Source organism: Mycteria americana, chromosome 2 (genome assembly GCF_035582795.1).
Source record: "Mycteria americana isolate JAX WOST 10 ecotype Jacksonville Zoo and Gardens chromosome 2, USCA_MyAme_1.0, whole genome shotgun sequence".
In the NCBI taxonomy this organism is placed as follows: Eukaryota; Metazoa; Chordata; class Aves; order Ciconiiformes; family Ciconiidae; genus Mycteria; species Mycteria americana.
This window is the reverse complement of record NC_134366.1, coordinates 110,753,905-110,776,510: the sequence shown is the minus strand read 5'-3', so window position 1 is coordinate 110,776,510 and position 22,606 is coordinate 110,753,905. Positions and strand designations below refer to the sequence as shown.

At 37.8% G+C, this 22,606-nt stretch overlaps 1 protein-coding gene across 6 annotated transcripts in view; it reads left to right on the top strand.

Annotated features, from left to right (window-relative positions):
* Positions 1-22,606, top strand: part of ZNF407 (zinc finger protein 407) — a 355,293-nt gene that overhangs the window by 238,789 nt on the left and 93,898 nt on the right. For all 6 annotated transcript variants that reach the window (XM_075494274.1, XM_075494275.1, XM_075494272.1 and 3 more), the window contains one exon: positions 10,687-10,865. In XM_075494274.1, the coding sequence (XP_075350389.1) occupies positions 10,687-10,865 (179 nt within the window). The remainder of the gene's footprint in view (positions 1-10,686; positions 10,866-22,606) is intronic.

The following is a 22,606-nucleotide window of genomic DNA, read 5'->3' as shown; positions in this document are numbered from 1 at the left end:
ATTTTCAGTGTCACAGCTTTTCACAGCGTTATCGCATTCTGTAAGTTACTTGCATGTGTTGTGCAAAGGTGTGAGACCTAACGTGTAGTTGTATGTGCACACATTTTGATTGAACAGGCCTAGCTTGTGAAACAGTTCTGCTCGCTCTGTATGACTGCAGTGTCATCATTATTAATCATGCTACCAATTACAGTGTCATCTGCAAATTTTATTAGCAGGGATTTTATATATACTTTTGGCATGCATAACGAAAGTGAATCTTTCAGACAATTAATGCTTATTCCATTGATAAAGTGGAACATTTGAAATGAGGAAGAAAATGACCATCTCTTTTTGCATGGGGGGCTGGGGCTGGGATAGGGCAAGATGAGGCAATGTATTAGCATTAAAAAAACCTACTTTGAGCAGAGATCATACAGACCACAGTGCCCTGGGTATGAATCCAGGCTGCAAAGCAACAGGATCTGCCCTCTAGGGAGCTGTGTTGTCACGAAAATGGCTGAAGGAACTGACACAAAGGCCAGTTGGAAGAAGTGCCATCTGCATCTGAGATTGACAGGCAGCCTTTAGGGTCTGTTGCTATCATTTCTGACTCCACCAACATTAGGAGTCCAGTTTCATCTTGTGCAGCCTGTAGACTCCACACCCTTTCTTAGGCTCCATCTGCACTTTGTATTTGTGAAAATACTTTATGGGTTCCTGAGGATATACAGACTCTACAGAATTGTTCAGTTACTTTATGTGGTCATTAAAAGTAGTACAATAGGGAAAAAAATTGATGTTGAAAAGAAAAGTGTGTCTTCAATTAAATTCATCCTAGCTTTTTTAAAAAATGGATGCTTTCCATGGCCTCGTTTCAGCAAGGTATTTGATCATGTACATAAATTTAAGCTTGTGAGTCATTCTTTTGAAGTCAATGGGGCTGCTTGTACTTAAGCTGCACAAGCGCGTAAGTACCTTGCTAAATCAGAGCCTATGATACTTAAAGCCCAGTCTCCATCCTTACACCACTGCAGCGATGCTGTTTCTCAGACCAACTTCTCTTTTATGCCATCTGCTCCAACAAGAAAGGAAAGGGGGAGGGAGGAAGCTCACGAACAATGGAGTGATTATTCTCAGTTACTGTGAAATAGATGAACTCCACCTGCTATTTCTGCCACTTAAACCTTGGCTGACACGGTGCAGCAGTGCACTGTGCACAGCAGACCTCTGCATCCCTCACGCTGCAGGCAGGCAGATCCAGAGGGCCCTTGAGCCAGGCCATTACAAAGCCCACTCTGCCTGCAGTGAGGCAGAAGCCAGGAGTCCTAGCAAATGTTATGGCGAGTTTGCAGTAGCAGATCAGTCTGGTGAAAAAATGCTTTTTTTGGTTTTGCTTTTTTTTTTCCTCTAGTCAGTAGAAGGAGACACTGCGGCTCTCTCCAAAGAGCTACTTGGCAGACTCAGGAGCTGAGCAGCCCAGCTCTGCACGGCACCTCCGGGGGCGGTGGAGACCACAGCACAGGTCGAGAGCCGAGGCACATCTCCCTGCCTTTCTGCACCCTTTCCACCTGCTCCTCCCAAGTCTAGTAGTTTGGACATAATTTGCAGGTTTCTGTCTAAAAGGTTCCTCTTTATTTCTTTCTCTTCCTGTAGAAAGCAGAATTAATGGAAGCATTTAAGGCAGGAAGCCATTATTTCCTTGGAATCTGAGATATTTTTTTTTTCTGTAAAAATCAGATTTTCTTTATGTTGTGAAGTGTGTTGTGAACTAAACGGGGTTTTTTTGGTTGGTTGGTTTTTTTTGAGAAAAATATTGTGACTGAAAATTCATTAGTAGATCTAGATACCAGCACTGGTTTCATACTTGGTTGTTCTTCACTGTGCAGGGTTGTAACTGGCTTTACAGATTCCTCAGAGGTAAACAAGACTAGAGTACATCACTTGTTATTTCCCTTCAGAATCTCCAATTACCCTGAATTTGCTTTTAAAAGTGTGCATTTGGCTATTGTAATCAACTCCTTGTATCACACGTATTTGTAATGATCAATTATTTAAAATTGGGAATTTTTATTCCAATACATTGTAAATATAATGGTAGACCTGTGGCCAGATTACAATTTGGACATGCTAGACTGCTGAACGGAGCTGAGGCACAAGCAGTAATTATCAATCTTCCATCATTTTCAGTGCTGACGCACAAGTTTTTGCTGCTTCCCTACAGGGCTCTGCTACTTTTTAGCAGCCAGCATTGGACATCTGTCACACATACTGTATGTCATAACAAATAGATCATTACAGAAAAAAATGCAAAGCTATAAATGTAGAAAAGCAGAAAACATTACGATTATTATCCCTGGGTGTTACTATAATACTGTCAGAATAAATCCCAAATACATTTTTATTATTTTCTTTGTGAAACTGACTGTATCATAAAGTCTCATTAAAACATGTAAATGTACTGTACTCTCTTTTATGGGCTACTTCATATTTTCTGAGTGGCAATACATGCAATACATGGCAGTACATGTACAACGTGGCAATACATGTGGCCACCAGATTGTAGGGCATGCATTTTTATGTGGATGTGTATTTCAGTCGTCTTAGTTTGGTATGGTGGAAAAGCATCAGCTATGGGCAAATGTTCCCTGTAGAAACAGCTACAGTGGTTAAGACATTGCTGTCCCCCAGCAGTTTGTTGCCACTGTCCACCAGAGGTCTTTATGAACAGCACGGAGAGATGTTTGCCAGCCGTGACATAGGCAGAACTGAGCTGGCACTGGGTACATTGTGGCTAACCTCCTGAGTTCCCATGGAGCTGTATGCTGCAAATTCTGGCAATAATATCATAAGTCACTTGATAATTGAGGTCGGTTGCAGAGCGCCAGCAGTTGTATTCATGTGATTGTTCCCCCAGTCATTTAAAACCTAAATAAAAGGTAGAATTTTTGCTTTTAAAGGAAAAGAGCAAGAAAAAAAGTAACCCAGGTGCATGCTAGTAATAAGAAGACTGAGAAAATGTACCACATTTCTCATATATATATATATTATATATGCACATATATATGTTATATATGTGTGTTAATGTATAATAATAATGACAGTTTTATAATGTTAGCTTCAACACATTTCAGAATGTATTTTTGGCCATGATGTTGTTCTGTTTTTTATTATTTCTTGTGAAATACTGTATTGACCTGTAGCACTGAGGAGGTAAGCCAATACTTTAAGTTTTAAACTTGTGGTCTGAACTGAGTGCTAGTGGTGCATGCAGATTGTGTATAATGTTGTAGCTAGTTTGAGTTAACTGGCAAATAGTTTATTTTATTTTAAAAACAGAAGTGTAGATAAATCTTGAGTATGCTGGGAAGAATTTTTGGTTGGTCTGTTTCTCTGGGTTTTTGCTTGGTAGAAGTTGAGCAGAGTGACTGTCACTGTGAAGGTTTTGATTGAATAAACCTGTTCATATAATGTAATTACCACAGATTGAGGTATTTGTTTCTTTCCTGTCAAGAAAATATTGCCCATTAGGTTGTTTACTGTCACTCTACTGAATGCTAGTTTTCATACAGTTTAATACAAGTAAGAAATAAAGGTAGGCTAGAAGGGTTGTATTTTGGGAAGCAGTAATGCTGAAAAAAAACTGAAAGGTTCCTGCATATAAATGAACGCACAGGAGCTCTCAGTGCTTTGAGGAGTATCCAGTAGCTCCCAGAACTCCTGGCTAACACAGGGAAAGTCATGGCATCCTTATATGCAGCACTGGTCTGAAACGCACTCTAGTACTCAAAGTTTAAAGCAATGTTTACAATTGAAAATAGTTTAGGAAAAATCCAATGATTTCCCAAAGTGAGACGAAAGGAACTGGGTCTCTGTAGCTCATCCACTAGAGGTCCAGATAGCAGAGGATCCTTTAGCCGAGCAAGATGCGTTGGAAATGTTACACTATCTGTTAGCTATATGCAGGAGTATGAGAAATACGAGAGTTTGTAAAAGTGAGAGTGATCAACTCTAGAGTAATTTGTCAATGATTACAATGGATACCCTGTTGCTTTCCATCAGATTTCAGTGTGTCTCTGAAAATCACATTTTAGTACCAAAAAAAGAGTTAGGGTTTGAGGAAAGAATCACTGGGAAAACTTTTTATGAACTGTGCTATCCATGAGGTCAAGCTACATGTTTAGTATGACTTTGCATTTCTAAAAATCTATGGCTCTCCTTTTCTATTTTAATTACATTATTGCAGTTTTGATTTAAAGACAGTTTTCCAAGTTAGGTGGCATTTTCTGTGAAAGAAACACCTGCAAATTTTTTGGTAAATAACAGAGGTCAAGAATCTACGATAATACATATTGCTTTCATCATAACTGCTTGTATTTCTGGAAGAAAGTATCTGGGGACTTTGCTGTTTTTCAGTCAAAATACTGCAATTTCTGTGTACTTCTTGCAGGTTGCATAAACAGTGCAGAAGACCTTCAGAGTGCTCTCTGTGTGAGAATGAACTTGATTCATACTGACGAACAGGGGAAAAATAGAAATCTTTTCACTTGGTCGGTTGTATCACTGTGTTTGTTTTTATGTTGTAAATAGTGACATCCATGGAGCTGCCATAAGTCCTTTAGGTTATATGCATTTCTCTGCAGAAAAAGGATGTTTGTACCTGATGTCCTGGAGAAAACCTTTTGAAAAAGGTTTATTTTGTGCAAATAAGAGCCCTACAAGGTGCTAAAATTTTTAAAACTTAGTGGGCTAGATAATTAACATTTTGCCTCATTTGCACCTCCGAAACCCTCCATATCCATGTCTTGCAGTAAGCATCTTTCTGAAAATGTCAGGCACTGCATAATGGAAGAGTGTTCTAATTTCAGTTCCCTATTAGTAAAACTTCTTAATAAAAATAGGTTGCTTCCTGATATATTTCGTTTAGCTGTTGAATACAATGCTAATGTATTCTCGTGTACAAAACCCTTAGAAAATATAGAAGCATTCCTATTCTGCACGGGCGAATTTAGAATTAACAGAAGATGTTTTATGAATTTCTCTTACTTCATGATTTTTATCCAAAATGCCACATAGAAGATGAGAACCGCAAACAGCTCAGGTATCGGGCAGCCACAGCTCTGTAGTTAGCTACTGGATTCAGCTGTTTACATGAGCTGCTTAAACGAGTGCTGCTGGCTGGGAGGAGGGCAGAGCGCGACCCCCTGCATCCAGCCATGAGGCCAGGGCTGAGCCCCTCTGCATGGGGAAGGGATGCCCAAAGTCCTGCCTTCTTACAGCTTTTACTGTTCACTGGTGGAGCTGGCTGGCTGAGCCCTGCAAGATGGGAGAGAAGGAAGAGATGATGAGGGAATAATGACCACAGCCAGCACTTACTGTGGGGACCTCCAGGATGAGCATTCTGGCACAAACTTGCTCCAAGGCTCACCGTTCCTCCCTGTTTCCCTTTGAACTCCCACCTCTGCCTTCTGCAAAGTGCACATCTGTGCTCTGCCATCCCAGAACCCCGAACAGTGCTGCTGTTTTCAATGAGGTAGACCTAGTTGTGCTGAGGAATCTGGTCAGTGGCACGCTATAGCTTGCCAATGCAATTGAGAAAATGTCTGTGTAGGGGCAGAGTTGTGCTACTTTTAGGAGCTAGAGGAACAATAGTATTTTCTGGCTGAGAGAGGAATGCAATTATGAGAACTTCTGCTCTGTGCGCTAGGGGCATGTATTTTCCCACTGTCCTGTAGACCAGGCACTCTGGTTCTTGCTCTAAGCACAATGCCCTATTTTTTGGTAACAGAACTGATATATGTAAGAATAGCGGAGAGGGAATACAAAGTAAACAAAGGCTGCAGCTTCTCACACTGACAAAATGTCTGGGCATTTTATGCTACTCCTAACCTTCCACTTTATTCAACTCTCCTAGTAAAGCAGATCAATGCTGCTAAGCACCAGATGAGGATGTGGAGGGTTGTGGCATGTGTAATTGGGCTTCCTTGTCACTCTATGGATGATGCCTGTGCAAGCGCAGTCACCAGTGAAAACTTGAATAAACTGTTTTGTTCTTATCCTTGGAATAGTAAAGTTTGCTTTAAGCCCCATTGTGGAGAAGCTTTGAGCTTCATTGTGGTAGGGTGCCACTGAAGATGTCCATTGGAGGCTATTATTCAGTGTTACAATACCTACCCAGCTTTTTTTGCTGTGGTATGCTGTTCCTATCTAGGTAGTTATCAGTACTGTGAGATTTGCTTATGTAAGTGACAATGACATCAAAAGTAACTTAAATCTTTTTTGGTTATATTGTTCATGTTGAACAGCTGGGCGGGCCCAGAGGGTGGTGATCAGTGACATGAAGTCTGTTGGAGGCCAGTAACTAGCTGTGTACCTTAGGGGTCAATATTGGGTCCAGTTCTTTTCAACATCTTCATTAATGATCTGGATGATGGGGCAGAGTCTACCCTCAGCAAGTTTGCAGATGACAGAAAACTGGGAGGGGTAACTGTTACACCAGAGGGTCATGCTGCCATCCAGAGGGACCTCAACAGGCTGGAGAAATGGGCTGATAGGAACCTCATATAGTTCAACAAGGGAAAGTGCCAAGTCCTGCACCCGGGGAGGAACAACCCCGTGCACCAATATATGCTGGGGGCTGACCAGCTGGAAAGCAGCTTTGCAGAAAAGGACCTGGGTTCCTGGTGAACACCAAATTGAGCATGGGCCACCAACATGCCTTTGCGGCAAAGGCAGCTAACTGTATCTTGGGCTGCGTTAGGAGGATTGCTGCCAGCAGGTTGAAGGAGGTGATCCTTCCCCTCTACTCAGCACTGGTGAGGCCACACCTGGAGTGCTGTGTCCAGTTTTCCTAGTACAAGAGAGACATGGACATACTTAAGAGAGTCCAGCAAAGGGGCACTAAGATGATGAAGGCACTGGAGCATCTCTCTCAAATAAGGAAAGGCTGAGAGAGCTGGGACTGTTCAGCCTAGAGAAGAGAAAGCTCAGGGGGCATCTCATCAGCATTTATAAATACCTGAAGGGAAGGTGCAGAGAAGATGGAGCCAGGCACTTTTCAGTGGTGCCCAGTGACAGGAACAGAGGCAATGGGCACAAACTGAAATGCAGGAGGTTCCCTCTGAACATCAGGAAACACTTTTGTACTGTGAGGGTGACCAAGCACTGGCACAGGTTGCCCAGAGAAGTTGCTGAGTCTCCCACTTTGGAGATATTCAAAAGCCACTGGGACGTGGTCCTGGGCAACTGACTCTAGGTGGCCCTGCTTGAGCAGGGGGGTTGGACCAGATGACCTCCAGAGGTCCCTTCCAACCTCAACCATTCTGTGATTCTGTGACTAAAGTACAATTTTACAACTGACAAGTCATTTCCAGTTTATGATATTTGAGTATGCAGCAACCTTTAATTTACTGAGAGCAGCAAAACACAGGTAACTGGTTGGTAGGAGTGGACTTCTAATGGCAACACGAAATGTGCCGGTAGAACAGTAATGTGAACTCATCACTGTGTGATGAAAGTTAGAGATAAAAGCCCTTTTTTATCTTCAGCCAAAATAGGTTTTCCTTTTGTCTTAAGCAGTAGCTGCATTTCTCAGGAGAAACTTGCCATCCATCTCCCTTACTTCACAGCATTGTCCTTTACAGAAAAGTGGGAGCTCTCCCGGATCTGTGCCGTGGAAAGCAGGCCTACATCCTTCCCAATATATCAGTCTTTGATGGAGGAAGTCGTACAGGCTTGTTGCTTGGGAAGTATGGGCTGAGCTTTTCAGCTCCTTACGCTTCCTGTTCATCTGCAACGTGCCTTAGGAACATGTCCCATCTCCTCTTTCACCATGTATAGCACTGACAGGACAGTGAAAACTCTATAGAGGCCTTCCACTTCCCTTTAATAGAACTGTTGTGGGTTTTGCATCGAGTCTCAAACCTTTCTTCATGTCTGATAAGAAGACTCACTGCAAGACGTGAAATAAAATCAAAATTTCTGTTGTGCTTCTCTGTATCAGCATTGAATACAAACCCATATACTATAGTTTTAGACTAATTAAGTCTCTCTAATGAGTGCCCTTCCTGTAATTGCAGAGCATGGAAAAATTGCCAGAGATATATACATTTGATTTTCAAAATGGAAAATGGATCATAAGAACGAAAGCATGCTTACATTAAGAAATAGTAATTTAACTTAGAAACCTCTGGTTTAGCCTTACTGGAACACAGGCTAGCCTCTTAAAAGCTGCATTTATTTGTTTGTGGCTGTAATTCAGAGGGGAACTCAAAAACCAGAAAGACTTTACTCAATTTCTTTTGGACTGGGCAATATGTTGCCAAATTTCAGAACAAAGGGAATCTTTATCTCAAAGTTTATAAACTCCTGAAAGTGAATTTTATAATACAAAGCCTGTCAAATGCTTAACTATCATCACTATTGCAACACTATAATATTTTAGTTAGATGTTTCTCATAGCATAGCTTTAATGAAAACACAGTACTGTTTAAAATCACAGACCTCTGTGTTTAGTCATGTGAGATGAAGTGATGTAAGTACACACATACACAGAGTTTTGGTGGGAGGTTTTTGTGTCAGACATATAACAACATACTTGTACAGTACTCAGGAGAAGACTCCTAATAAAACAGACAGTCAAAGCACACTGAATAATTAAAACAACATTTTATATGCAGTACATTTTTGTCATGTCATATTTAAAGGTATTGCTTGGCTTCAAAAGTGCTTGGATTTGCCAGTTGTTACCTTCATGGTTTATGTTATGATTGCAATTGCTGCATTGCAACCTAATACGAGAGGCCATTTGTAATGCCTTGTGATCTCGTATTCCTCATTTCTGATTAAGCCTTTCTGGCCTTCTCAAATGGAAAAATATATTTTTAAAAATTTTTCTTTCCTATGATGAATATATCAGTATGTTGGCATGTTTAGTCACAGATTCCTACTGATGACTGAATAAATGAGACTTTGGGGTTGCTCTGTTTAAAGTAGTTGGAGCAAATTCACAAATCAAAGGAGATAGAACTGGCTTTTTATGACTTGAACAGGCTGGGTTTTCTTCACAACTCTTACATAGGTTTCCACAGATCCTTTATATATTTCACAGAAATATTTCAAAGTAAAAAGTTTTATATCTTTCCTTAACATAGTATGAGAGCTGAGCTAAAAGGACACAGATATTTTATTTCAGATTCATATGCTCTGCTTTAATCCACTGCCCTTTAAAGTATAACCCATGATAGAAGGTTACCAGATTTTCTCCTGCTTTCATTGCAGTGTACACTATCCTTTTTTCTTTTTTTTTTATAAAATACATGTTTCATTTTAACAACATTTATGAGCATTGTAATTTTTTTAGGGCTGAATCCTGAAAGATGCTGAGGACCAATATTTCCCACATTTTTCAGTGAACATAAGTGTCTTCTCTGACATTCTCACGAGTCTGATCATTATACTGGTATATAGCAGATGGACATGACAGAGGGTGAGCTTTGGCAGCACCGTAAGGCAGATATCAGCTTTACTATGACCATCTCCAAGGGAGAGACAGGCACTCCAACAGAACTTCAAGCTGCTCCTTCCAGTTTATTTTGGGGGTCCTTTTCTTAGGTGCCTGTTACTGTGGTTTTTCTAACAGTGACAGGTAAACAATCAGTTGCTCAAAATACTACTGTTGTCTTATTTGAGTATTTGTGAAGTATTATGTATTTATATAGTTCACTTGAGTGTTTGTACTTTTTTCAGTTAAACTGAATTACTCTTCTTAGTTTGACAATATTAATAGTGTACAGTACTAAGAAAGTCTAAAAAAATGTGTACAGAGGCCGTTATTTAAGAATAAATATAATGGTTATTTCTGATTGAAATAAATGAAGAAGCAGTATATTTTGTATGGGATTCATCACAGACTTTGAATAAGTAGGAAATTCCAATGCAAAATAATTTTGGAATGAGACTGCAAAATTGTAAAGACTGGAAGTTAAAAATTACTGTCATATCGTGGATCTCTGTGGATAAAAGAAATGTGAGATCTTTTTCTATTCCCTTTTTTTTCAGAAATATCATTAGAAATATTTCTTTGAAATGCATAAAGCTAATTGTATATATATTCTGACTTTTATGCATGAAAACTCCACTGCTTCCACAAAAGCTGTTTTTAAGATATAAATTAGAATCTGCGTGTATTTTCAAAAAGGTATGAACTTGAACAACTCAATTCTCTTTTCCAGGAACAGTTCATAAGATGAGATGAGAGTTGGTGGAATATCCTTACAAAAATCATTCACAGCAACTCCTATGGAATCTAGGAACTGTGTAGGAAAGGCTCTTGTGAGCTTTGTTGGGAATGTTACAGGCATCTGTGCATTTCAGTTTTGCTAAGTTAAAGACTTCTGCTTAATTTCTGTCCATTACTGACTATCATCAAGAAAAATAAAAATTATAAGACTTATGCAAATGTAAAAAATTGTTCCTTTTTAAATGCTTCTGTTTCAGATGTATTGCTCAATTAACCTGAAACAGCTTTGGGAACCTTCATGCAAAGGACGACATTTATGCAAAACCTAAGAGGATGCAAAAATTGGGCAGATAGTAAAAAATGAGTAATGACTACTCATTTTCTGTTGTAACACTAGGTTTTATTTGAACGACTAGAAGGGAATAAATTGTTATATAACTTATTTCTTTTTTTTCATTGCTTTTTAGGTCTAACTGTGCTGAAAATATCCGTAAACACATCTTACATACAGGAAAGCATGAAGGAGTAAAAATGTATAACTGTCCTAAATGTGACTATGGAACCAATATCCCTGTGGAGTTTCGTAACCACTTGAAAGAACTACACCCAGACATTGAAAATCCTGATCTGGCATACTTGCATGCTGGTAAGGTCATTCTTTCCTTTGCTTACAAATTCTTCTCTTTTCTATATGAGCATGCTTAAATGATTGCAATAAGAAAGCTAGCTGTTATGTTATTATCATTTATTCTGAAGAAGAACATGATTTTAAAATGGGCTTAGTCCTCTTCAAGTTTTCACAAGGGGTGAAGGTTATGCATTAACCACTGAAATCCATTCATGTTTCACAAGTAAAGCTTGCAGTTCGATACATAAACATCAGAAGTGTGTGCTATTTAGACATCTTGTTTTGAAATCTAGTTGAATTTTTATAGAAAATTTTTTTTTTAACATTTGTATTAAGTCCCTCTGCCCACCCTATTCCCCCAAGAACAGAAAAACAAAATTCCTTAAGAAATACAGTGGCAAATTAATGTACCACTTTAAAAATTCTTAGCCTTCATTACAAAAAAGCAGAGTGTTCAATGTTAAAAGACAGAACAGCAGAGATTAATCAATAACTTACATGCATGTTTTGAGGCTTTACGTTAGAGAGCACACACATGGAAGTCATTGGAGGAATGCAAAACAAAAACATTTGCTTTGGAAACAGGAATTAAAAGAAAAAAGTTGGGGTGTTTCCTGTTTAGGAACAAGTGGGTTTTTTGTTTGGTTGGTTTGGTTGGGGTTTTTTTGTTTGTGTTTTTTTGAGATTCTGCAGTTCAGAATAGAAGGCAGAAGCTTAATGGGAGCATCAAGTTAGGAGAAAAATAAGAGTTCAATGGTAAGAGGGTAGGAGAAATAATACAAAATTAGGCTGGAGCTTGAATGAAATGTGATCTTAACTCAGGAGAGGCAGATAACTTAGACATCACTGGGCGGGAAGACAAGTCAGAGCAGTGGGAAAAAAGAACAGATGGTGAGAAGAAAGAGTTGGGGAATCCAGAGGAGGAAGAAGCTATGTGGGCCAAATTCTCCCTGAGATGCAAATTAATCTTCCATTGAAGTACTACTATTAGTACTGCTGTGTCAGATTTGAATCTTCTTCTGTAAGGAATCGATCTCAAAATTTTTTGAGACCCTCATACCTGTAAAAAACATGACCTAGAGAGCTTTTATTCAGCTCTGTGCAGTGTGTACACTCAAGTTATTTTAAAACCTCTCAGTCTTCTCAAAATGACTGCTTGCTTTCCTGACTAGAGGCAGTGTATTATTTGTACCATATATTTCTATTTGCCAAGTATTCCACTTCATTTTGGAACCAATCATCATGTCATGTCAGCATATGGTGGATAATATCTGGATGTGCAAACAAAATGCCAGTTGGCGGAATACCAATTTCAAAATAGGTCAGAAAACTGATCACATTTCACCATAGTTCTCACTAAAGTGAATGAATATTCAACTTAGAGCTGAAATCCAGACACTGCTGGATTTTTACTACAATAATCCCACTTAAAATAATATGAAAAATTAAAATGCTTTCAATATACAGATATACAGACATAACACAGATAGATATAACACTGGTAGAATCACTAACATTTTTGCAAAATTACAAAATCTGTGTAAGTTTTCACATTACTTGTTCAAGACCTACATCTAGGTAAATGAATTGCTCATTGCAGCATGCTGTGGTTAAAACTATTCAATTTGCTTGTCTTGGCAACATAGGAAAACTGTCATCAATGTGTGGTATAGTAACGATACCTATTTTTTATACATTTATTCTTATGCTGGAGAAATCCTCGTGCACTAAAGAGGCAATGTTTGTACTATACAAACATATTAGTACTGGCAAGAACTGGTTGTCACCTAGTTATTGCCAGGTCAACCTAGAACTGGTATATAACAAAAGTGTGTTGAAATATTGTTTGCATAATCCCATCGCTAAAAGGTCGATATTGTATTTTCCTTTCAGGAAGAAACACTATTAAAGCAGGACCTAGGTGATAATTGTGCATTCACATCGGAGTTAAATTAAAGGGGTTTTCATTTCTTCTTTTCAATCCATTTCTGACTGCTGGACATCTGAGAGTTAAAGGTTTTAGAGAATACTTTTTAGAGGAATGAGGGGGTAACTCCCATGCCCTGGCTAACATCCCTTATCAAAATAAGATTTGTTTTGTGTCTGGTTCACAGTCACTGATTACTTAGTGGTCATTGGCTGCACACACAGAGAATCTACAACACGACATAGAACCCTTTAGGATGACAGGAGTATGAAAGTGTCATACAAGATCAATTCTTTTAACTTGAACATACTTGTCTGTCTTTTGTGTTCTAATATTGTTTTGTAACAGTAAAGCCAGCCCCTTTGCTTCTTTGAGCAGAATAGAAATAGAATAAGTTTCATCCCTGGCAAAGAGACAGGAACCAATTGCAGCCACTTCTCAGGACCAGTCAGAAACTCCTTCACCACAACCCACCAAGAATGGAGCTGTGGGGTACCTTTAGGATGTGGCTGGGAGTAAAAATTGAGTCTGTTTCTCATCTGTGAAATTAAGATTATGAGTTGGATTTCTAATTCAAAGTTAATGCTATTTATAATATGAAGTTCTAACACTAATTTCTGTTTAGCTTTCTTTGGCAACTAACATACTGCTTTATGGGCTCAATGGCAGTAAGGAGCTTAAAGACGGTGCATTTCTAAAGGAGAGACTGCAGAGGGTGGAAGGCAGAACAAGTTAGCTTCTACATGAGTAAGGACGATACTGTAATTGATAGGTGGTAGCACTTTCTATTCTGTACCTTTGAAATCCTGTATAATGTGAGGAATTGATGTATGGAAATGCCACAGTCAGGTCTTCAGACTTTCTTTTCCCTTTTTGCTGTAGACTCTGTCATAGAGGGAGATATTTAACTATACAACTACATTCCTTATACACCTTACAAAGTACCGTTATATGTTTTAAAACCATAAGAATCTAGAGAATACTTCTGTCTTTAATTTTAAAAATGTACTGCACTTGAACAGCAGACCTTTAATGCACGTAAACCGACAAAGAGATATGTGCATCTGCACGTAAAATTATGGCTTGAATTTGCTAGATTACACTTCAAATACCAATTTACACATTTAACCTCCAATTTTTATACAAATCATCAAATCTGTTTTGAAATGTCATTGCGTGTTGTTCTGTAAGAGCTTTATGCCTGTTTCTTGATGTTCTCTGTCCCATTTTCTCAAGATCCATTTTGAAATTGAAACATTGTTTAAAAACAAATCTAGAAATCCCATGATTTCTGATTATCCACAGTATTAATTTATTTTCTTCTAAAAAATCACATTTAAGACACCGATAGATTTTATAGCTGTTGTGGAACAGAAGTGGGCTTACTAGCAAGCTCAGGGATCCTGCAGTTAATATTTTAGTCATGGAAATTTCATTCTAATGGAAGCTATTAATATTATTCTTGTTTTATCAATGCGCAAATCTGAAAATTCGTCATTACAAATGGAAAATTAATACAATAAGTGAGTGAATTGTCATATCATGGTGATGACTATCATTTTGATGATTTTTTTTTAAATGAGAAAGTTTTTCTGAGTTGCTCACTGTGGACTTGTCTGTATGGAGAGTCTCAGAGTAAATTGAAGAAATCTGTGGATCGATTCTTGTGTGCATTACATTTCCAAGTTTCTTAGATATGTTTTTTCTTCCAACTGATGCTACATGTCAATGCTGAGTTGAACTGAGCCTGAATACTTTGACAAGTGGGACAGAGGAAGGGTAGAACTTGAAAGGGATCAGTAGTCCAGCTGTCTTTTTCAGTGCTTTGTCTGCTTTGGAGCAGCATCACTTGCTAGGGATAATTTCAGTTTGAAATAAATGTTCATCATTTAGGAGCTTTTGTCTCATAAACATTATGATACTATTATGATGCATTATTTATATCCAAAGAGCGTAATATCTATGGCGTGACAACTCCATTATTCCAATAGCTGCAGAGACCATGGCATCTCATTGTGTGCATAGTAGTCTTGTGTGGATACTAAACTGGCTGTAAGGCAACAAGCTCATCGGAGAGAAGAGCAGCAGTTTCCTCGTTATTGTTTTCATGATCATATTGAAAGTTATGCGATGATACTGTTTTTTTCTGTACCATTTCTGTGCTGCACTGTTAGAAGTGAACATGATCTCCAAGAATGAGTGCTACTCTAGGAAATCAGAATAACTCAGTTTTTCACTGAGCTACTGATATACTGGGCTTGCTTACTGTCTGAGTTTCCCCATGTGCAAAATAGGTGCAATGCCTACATAGTTCAAAGCACAAAGCTTTTGCTTGAAAATGGCTTCACAACAGTCAACTATGTGATTAGGGAACTGCTTAAGACATTGAACAGAAAATTTGGAAGTGTTTTACTTAATTTAGAATTAGAAAAATACAAAATCTTTCTTGGAAGTCTTTTAAAAATAGTCAGGGAAGGCAGATCAATTCATCATACTCTTTGGTAAGTCCATTTTTTCTCTTTGAAAGTGATACTGTGCTTGTGGAGCACTCAAGTTATCCAGCATGCTCAGAGAATCTGCCACCCTGGGCCCTGCAAGTAGGAGTGGAGGGTCGCTTACTCTTATGGATCCTGACAGAACAAAAAGCGTGAGCCTCTTCCCCTCACTGCACAGATGTGTTTTGGGGAATGCTTGGAAGTACAGCTTTGTGTGCCTGTGCCTCCGTGAAAATTATAGGTGACTCTCAGTTGGGCATCCAAAGAACAAAGATCGTGACGATCGTGTTTTGGCAGTTGGCTGCCTATGTGGTGATTGAACGCTTAGTGCTCATGAAGAGTTACATAATTCATGACCAAAATGATAGATAGGTACTTGATTATAGTGTATGAGTTGCTTCACAGGGAGAAAATATCAGACATGAGCTACTCTTAATCTAGCGGAGTAAAGCCTAAGAAAAATCAGTTACTGAAAGCGTAGTCAGACAAATTGAAATGAGAAACAAGGTGCAAACACTTAAATATGAGGTCCATTGAGCTCTGGCAGCAACTAGCAGAACAAATTCTCCCTCTTCCATTCCTTTGAGCCTTGAGAAGACTGGATGTCTTTCTGGAAGATAGGTTTTAGGACGGCCTAAGGTTGCTGGGTTCACTGCAAAACTAATTAAGCATTATTTAAGGGGCTTTGATAAACCAGAAGTAAGACTATTATCTAATAGTCCTTTCTGCTCTTAAATCTTAAAACAGGGTTAATCTACAGCCTGTTGGTGAGGGTTGTGTTTGTGAATCTAAAGTGCTTAGGTGTTGTGATAGCAAAGGGATAGCTGAGGAGACACGTAAGTCCCCCAAAGTGTTCTTTCTCGTAGAGATGACATTCCCCATTATCGGCACTAAATTCTTACTCTCTTTGAGCCTGAAGTACCTCTGCTTGAGTAGAGATACACTAAAATAAGTTCCTTTCTGGTATTTCATTAAATCCTTGATAAAATATATTGGAACATTTATTTATTTATATATTTAAGGTGTTTGAAGAATTTCTATGAAATTTTGCTCTTTTGGTTGGCAGTTCCTTTACTGTGTTATTGGCTCCTGAGGTCTGAAATTGATGAAAAGACAGTTCAGTTAATCATCTGTTCACTAAGCCGGGCCTACATCCTCCTCTTTTCTTTTTCAGATTAGGGGAACAGAGTTAGGGGATATTTTAGTTCTTTCCAGAGAGCAGTGAAAATGAGAAAAGTTTACCACAAGGTCTCTTTTATGCATGTTTGAAAAATATTTTTCCAAACATTTTAAGTGCACTTTTCAAAAGGCTGTGCTCTCCACCCGTTTCTCTTTCAGTTTCTTTAGCTTTTGAGAAACAAGGCTGTACTAGCAACCTGCAACATGATTACATCATCAAGGGACAAAATTGTGATCCTATCAGTTGTAACAGTTGCAATATTCATGAATGGAATTCTGAAAGTTCAAATAGTTAATCCCAAATAAAATTGTGATCTTTATCCCACTTGACAGCTACATTTATCAAATTATTAAGAGAAAAAATTGATTGCTAAAAGTTATGGTGTGATCTATTATGTGATTTTTTTATCAAGGTATAACTGTATTACCAAGTGGAAACTGCAGACTTATTCAGAATGTGAATTGGACACACATAACCTGATAATATAGCAATTATGCCAGTATCCTAGTGCTTTTCTACTTCTAAATTTTTCTTTTTTTTTCTTGTCCTTTCTTTTGCATCTTCTGACTCTTTAGTAGAAAATATAAAGTTGAAAAAAATTAGGAAAAATGAAATAATAAAAAGCTGTTTACTCTTATACTCTGTGAATTCATCAAACTACAAAAATATAAAATCAGTGAATGCTATTTATCAATGAAATAATGGAAATACAAGTCAGTTGAGTACCTATGCAAACTTGTAACTCATACCTTAAGTAAAGCCTCCAAAGAATGGATATACAGTTTTGTTTGCAAACATATTTAACTTTTTTCTTGGAATAGTTATGTTCTTAGTCTTTATCACTGTTTAAATAAGATACTTTAAATGCTGTAATTTGCAACAATATTAAAAATCTGTCATTGCTAGATACAGGCAAATCAGGTAGAAGCTTTTACAGCAGCAGAATATTGCTTGGGTTTCTAGTCAGATAAAACATTATTTTTGATGGCTGGTATATTTTTTAAAAAAAATAGCAGCAGCAGCTCTGCTTCAAACAGGTTTGCTCTTGTCATAGCTATTAGTGCCAGTCTTTCAATAGCATGTCACGTTGATTGGCAGACACTCCCTTTCCTCTTTTGTGGAGAATAATAATTTTAGTGTGTGCTTGAAATAAAAACCTAGTATAAATGATTTTCTGTTTGTAAAGGAGAAATCTAGGTTCCTTATAACCTATGTAGATTACATATTATTGTGTTTCAGGAAAAATTAATCAACATTTAAACCCCCCTAAAACCTAAGTCATTTGATTATTTTTATATCTGTCTTCTATTAGAAGACTTCGTATGCCTAGCAGACCTTCTATAGCCAGTGTCTTTATCTGGGTGGTCATGACCGTAGAGTTGGTTCTTTCCAGGTAGCAAGTAAAGTGGGGAAAAAAAAAAAAAAAAGATTGTGAAAGTATTTTTTTCTTTTTTGTTATAGGTAGCTTTTGCTGCTGCTGTTGAAGAGCTTAGGGACTCCTTTCATAGTCCCTTAGTTGCTTTTCCTGAACAGTCAGCAGATATTGCTGCTGAGTGACATGAAAGAAGGTTTTGAAATATTTTGATGCAAATATTACATCATCTAATATGCAAAAACCACCACTGTTAATATTAGTTACATTCTATAAGTGGAAGGTATCCTCAAATAAGAGTGAAGGCCATGAATTTCACTAAAGAAAAAATGTTTAGAATATGGTTTAAAGGGAAAGGAAAATATTGCCTGTATCAAGGTATGGAACACCTCTTAATACCTCTGATCAGTAGAGGTATAATGCCTGTCATGCTGTGCTCCTTTTTTCCATTAGATAGTTGGCAATAAGCTGCAGAGCCATAACGCAAGTGTTTTTCATATTGTGTTGTCCTGGTTTCGGCTGGGATAGAGTTAATTTTCTTCTTAGTAGCTGGTATAGTGCTGTGGTTTGGATTTAGGATGAGAATAATGTCGATAACACACTGATGGTTTAGTTGTTGCTAAGCGGTGCTTACACTGGTCAAGGACTTTTCAGCTTCCCATGCTCTGCCAGGTGCACAAGAAGCTGGGAGGGGGCACAGCCAGGACAGCTGACCCCAACTGGCCAAAGGGCTATTCCATACCATACGGTGCCATGCTCAGTATAGAAACTGGGGGGAGTTGGCCAGGGAGCAGGTATGGCTGCTTGGGGACTGGCTGGGCGTCAGTCAGCGGGTGGTGAGCGGTTGTATCACTGTGCTGTTTGGGTGTTTTTCCCTTGGGTTTTGTTCCTCTCTCACTCCCTTGTTGTTTTCCTTCTCATTACAATCCGTTGTTGTTGTTGTTATTATTAGTTCCAATTATTAAACTGTTCTTATCTCAACCCACAAGTTTTCTTATTTTTGCTCTTCCGATTCTCTCCCCCATCCCACTGAGGGAGGGAGGGTAAGCAAGCGGCTGGGTGGTACCTAATTGCCGACTGGGGCTAAACCACGACACGTGTATAGCCCCAATGGCATGCCTAGTCACAATCTTGCATTCTGTTCAATGCCTTTCTGCCCACGGCCCACTGCTATGGGGATTTCCTACTTGTCGTCTTTCCTTTCTGAAGGACTATCCCAGCTTGTCACAGGGCAACTAACTGTTTGCATGTTGAGCTGATAGTCCTGAGCAGCTTGAATCTCTTTGCCCATGTCTAAACATTTAATCTGGGTGCTGGCGTGTGCCTGTTTTCCTGTCCTTCCTCCCTGTGATGTCCTGGTTTTCATGCGGGGAACCATTCAGCTGACCTGGAATGGGGCTGTGCCACACGGGCTGATATAGAAACTCTCATCAGTTTTGAAATTTTCTGTTGAGCCCTAATGTGCACCTTGTATCTGCCCTCAAAATACCCTGGGATGGGCATCAGCTTTGCAAATTCCTTGTGTTGCGTTGGTAGCCACATGCCGGATCACTGCTGGTGTTCGCAAAGACTGTTGCCTCTGCAAGGATGTCAGGTTCACTGACGAAAATAAGGTAATCTTACTCCAAGCTATTATTTCATTACACTAATAGATAAAACATCCTTCATGAAGTATGAGACATATTATTGCCTATTTGGTGCTAAAAATAGGATACCCTAACAGAAAACTTTTAAAGCAAGGCTGAAATATGAAGGTGCAGAAATAGAAGAAAGCCCTTAAGATACAGCAGTCATCTAGAAAGAGAAAAATATTTAATTCTGCTAGAAAATATATATGCATGTATGTGGTAAATATAAATAATCAAAGGAAATATTAGTATTCAAACATCAACGTATGAAAATTCTGAGACAAGCACCAAAAACCAGGATATCAGGCTCATCAAGAAAACTTTTCAAACAAACAAACAAACAAAGAGATGAACCTTACAGAAGGAATAAAAAATAAAGGTGTATAGTGTATAGGAGTAATTCATGATATTTTTATGTGGAGATTGTCCTGTAGTCTGAAAATTTCAATTGTTTTCTTATTAGGAGAAGCTTTTTTAAGAGTATATCTCGTAGTGGATCATCCAGGGAAGTTATGCTAGAGTCCTAATAAATATAAAGCTCTTAATTTTTTTCTTATTAAAGCAAATGTAAGGTGTAAGATGCAACTTGAAGAAGAATATGAAAATGTTGATTTAAAATGTGTGATTTTGATATATAAAAATATATATAAATTATAAATAATGTATATCTTTACATAACATATAAATACAATATATTTATATTACATAAATATATAAAAATATATATTGATAATCTAGAATATAAATAATTTACATACTGTTTATATTTTATATAAATAAAAATTTTAAAATATCTATAAATAATAAATATAAAAACAGTGTCATCCCAATTATGAACAAATTATTGCATTACTTGAAGATTTGAACTAACAGTACTTCCAAGGCCTGGGGGCACTATATTTCAGTATAACCACATAGCAGAGTGTATTTTGCCTACATAATGCCACCACCTCTTGGCCTCTTTCACTGTGGCTGTCCCTTATTTAGAGGACACTTTAAATTTTGTCTTGCTGTGAGATGCTACCAACATCTCAACAACCTGCACTGAAAGAGTGTACTCTCGATGAATAACTTAAATGATTAACATTTGTAAGTCTGCTTTGATTTGCTTGCAAGTCATTGTCTGAATTTTCAATTTTTAAAAAAATTACACAAAATAATTTTTTGTTTGTTACACAAAATTTCGTTGCTACAAAAAATAGCACAAATAATAGCAAATAATTCCAGAATCAGAAAAGTGTTGAAACAAATGTGGGTAATGTTAGGTATGAAAGGATGGAATCAAGTGTTACTTGTGTGCTCAGTGCTTTACTACTTCAGGTCATGAGTGAGGAGAAGAGCCCTCAGCAATAATTGCTCCAATGAATCACAAAGCATTGGCATTCCATGCTGATTTTTAAAATTTCTTTTGGGCTTTCTTTTTGTTTGCTTTCATTGATCCAATGTATGCTGCACCGACTTTCCATTAATTTCTTGACGTGACATCTTGGATCTTGACCTTTTGTAAGTAGGATGCCTTGTCTGTCTGAAACACGTGTTCTTTTGTACTTCTTCTAATTTCTATTTTACTTCCAATAGTTCTTCATAATTTTTTCCATCTTTTCATTTACCACATCTTTGGTACCTTTCAAATGCTAAATGCTCTCCCATATATCCTTAGTAACCATGCTGGATTTTTCTGTCCTTTTTAATATTTAGGTTTTATTGGATGAATGTAGATTGCACCTTCTCTAACTGTGCCTTAAATAATTGCCACTTAAGGGAATTAAGAAGTACAAGGGAAGGAAAATGCTGACCCATAGACTAAGCAGAAGGAAAAAACGTTCCCACTGGGTCCAATTTCCTAAGAAGGACCATCAGGATAGTGACTAGGACCTGAAATTATGGGCTGAATGACCTCTAAAAAATTATCAGTTCAAAGAGGAGCTTGTCTATAACTGTTTGCACTAAAGGAAATGAAGATAGGTAGAAGTCTCGCAGAAGAAAGATTGCTTCACTTTCTTGGTGAACATATAAGAGCGTAATATGAAACTATATGTCATATAAATACATCGCGTGCCGACTGTCTATAATTCTTGTATCATGTCAAAAAACCATGGAGGCAGATATCATATCTCTTAACTCTCAGTGGGCCAGTTAGTGGGGAACCCCTTTTTCTAAATGGGAAGATAGAAAGTACATCTTCTGAATTTAAGATATTTTATGCCCATCTTGCATTTATTGGAAAAAGTGCATGGTCATCAATATCTAATGTCAAAGAAATGGTTTGTACTAAAGAAACCACTGCAGATTTAATACAGATGTTTTCATTCTCTGAGTCATTACAGTATGATTTTCATATAATATTCTCTGATAGTAAAAAGGGACCTTAAAGTGAGTGTAATTTTCATATAAATTGCATAGGAACCTGAGCATTAATGAAAACTTTGGGCTTCAGATAATACAAATCACTGGTTCAGCCTTCACATGACTGGATGAAAGGCACTGCTGGTTTAAACGGGTGCACTTCCAGTGGCTTGGGTGTGGGAAGTACAGGAGGTGTCAGACATCCAGAGGCGGAGTTGCTGGACAGGTTTCTGCAGTGTAGTTAAGAGGACTTCTCAGATATTTGGAGACAATCAGTTACTGTTTGTCACAATCCCTGTCTAAATAACATTTCAGAAACTTACGTTATTGTTACCGGAAGGGCTTTTCATTAATGGTCATTGTAGTGTAGCTAAAGAAAGAGTTGGTTGCTATATAGTGTTTGGAAATATAATATATAACGTACTTACAAAAAAGGCATTAAGTTAACTACCATATTACATGCTAAGCTATGTTCCTACCTCTTTTATACCTTGCCAAAATGGTACTTCTTATTCAAAGTCTAGGAAGTAACAGCAGATAAAGGTTCTCAGAACACACTTTATAGAAGATTTAAAAGATTTGATCTACTTTGAAGTAATAGTATCCAGAGGAAACATGAAATGAAAGCATCTTTTGATAGCAAAAAAGGTAAAACCTTGATGATCTAGTTATCTCAAGAGACATTGTTTTTAGACAAACATTTTCAATTTAACATTGATTTTCGATTCAGGATATATGTCTGAAATTCAGAACTGAGTTTGAATAATTTGAAGTTAGGAGTTCTTAAACAACCAATTGCACACTTAGAAAA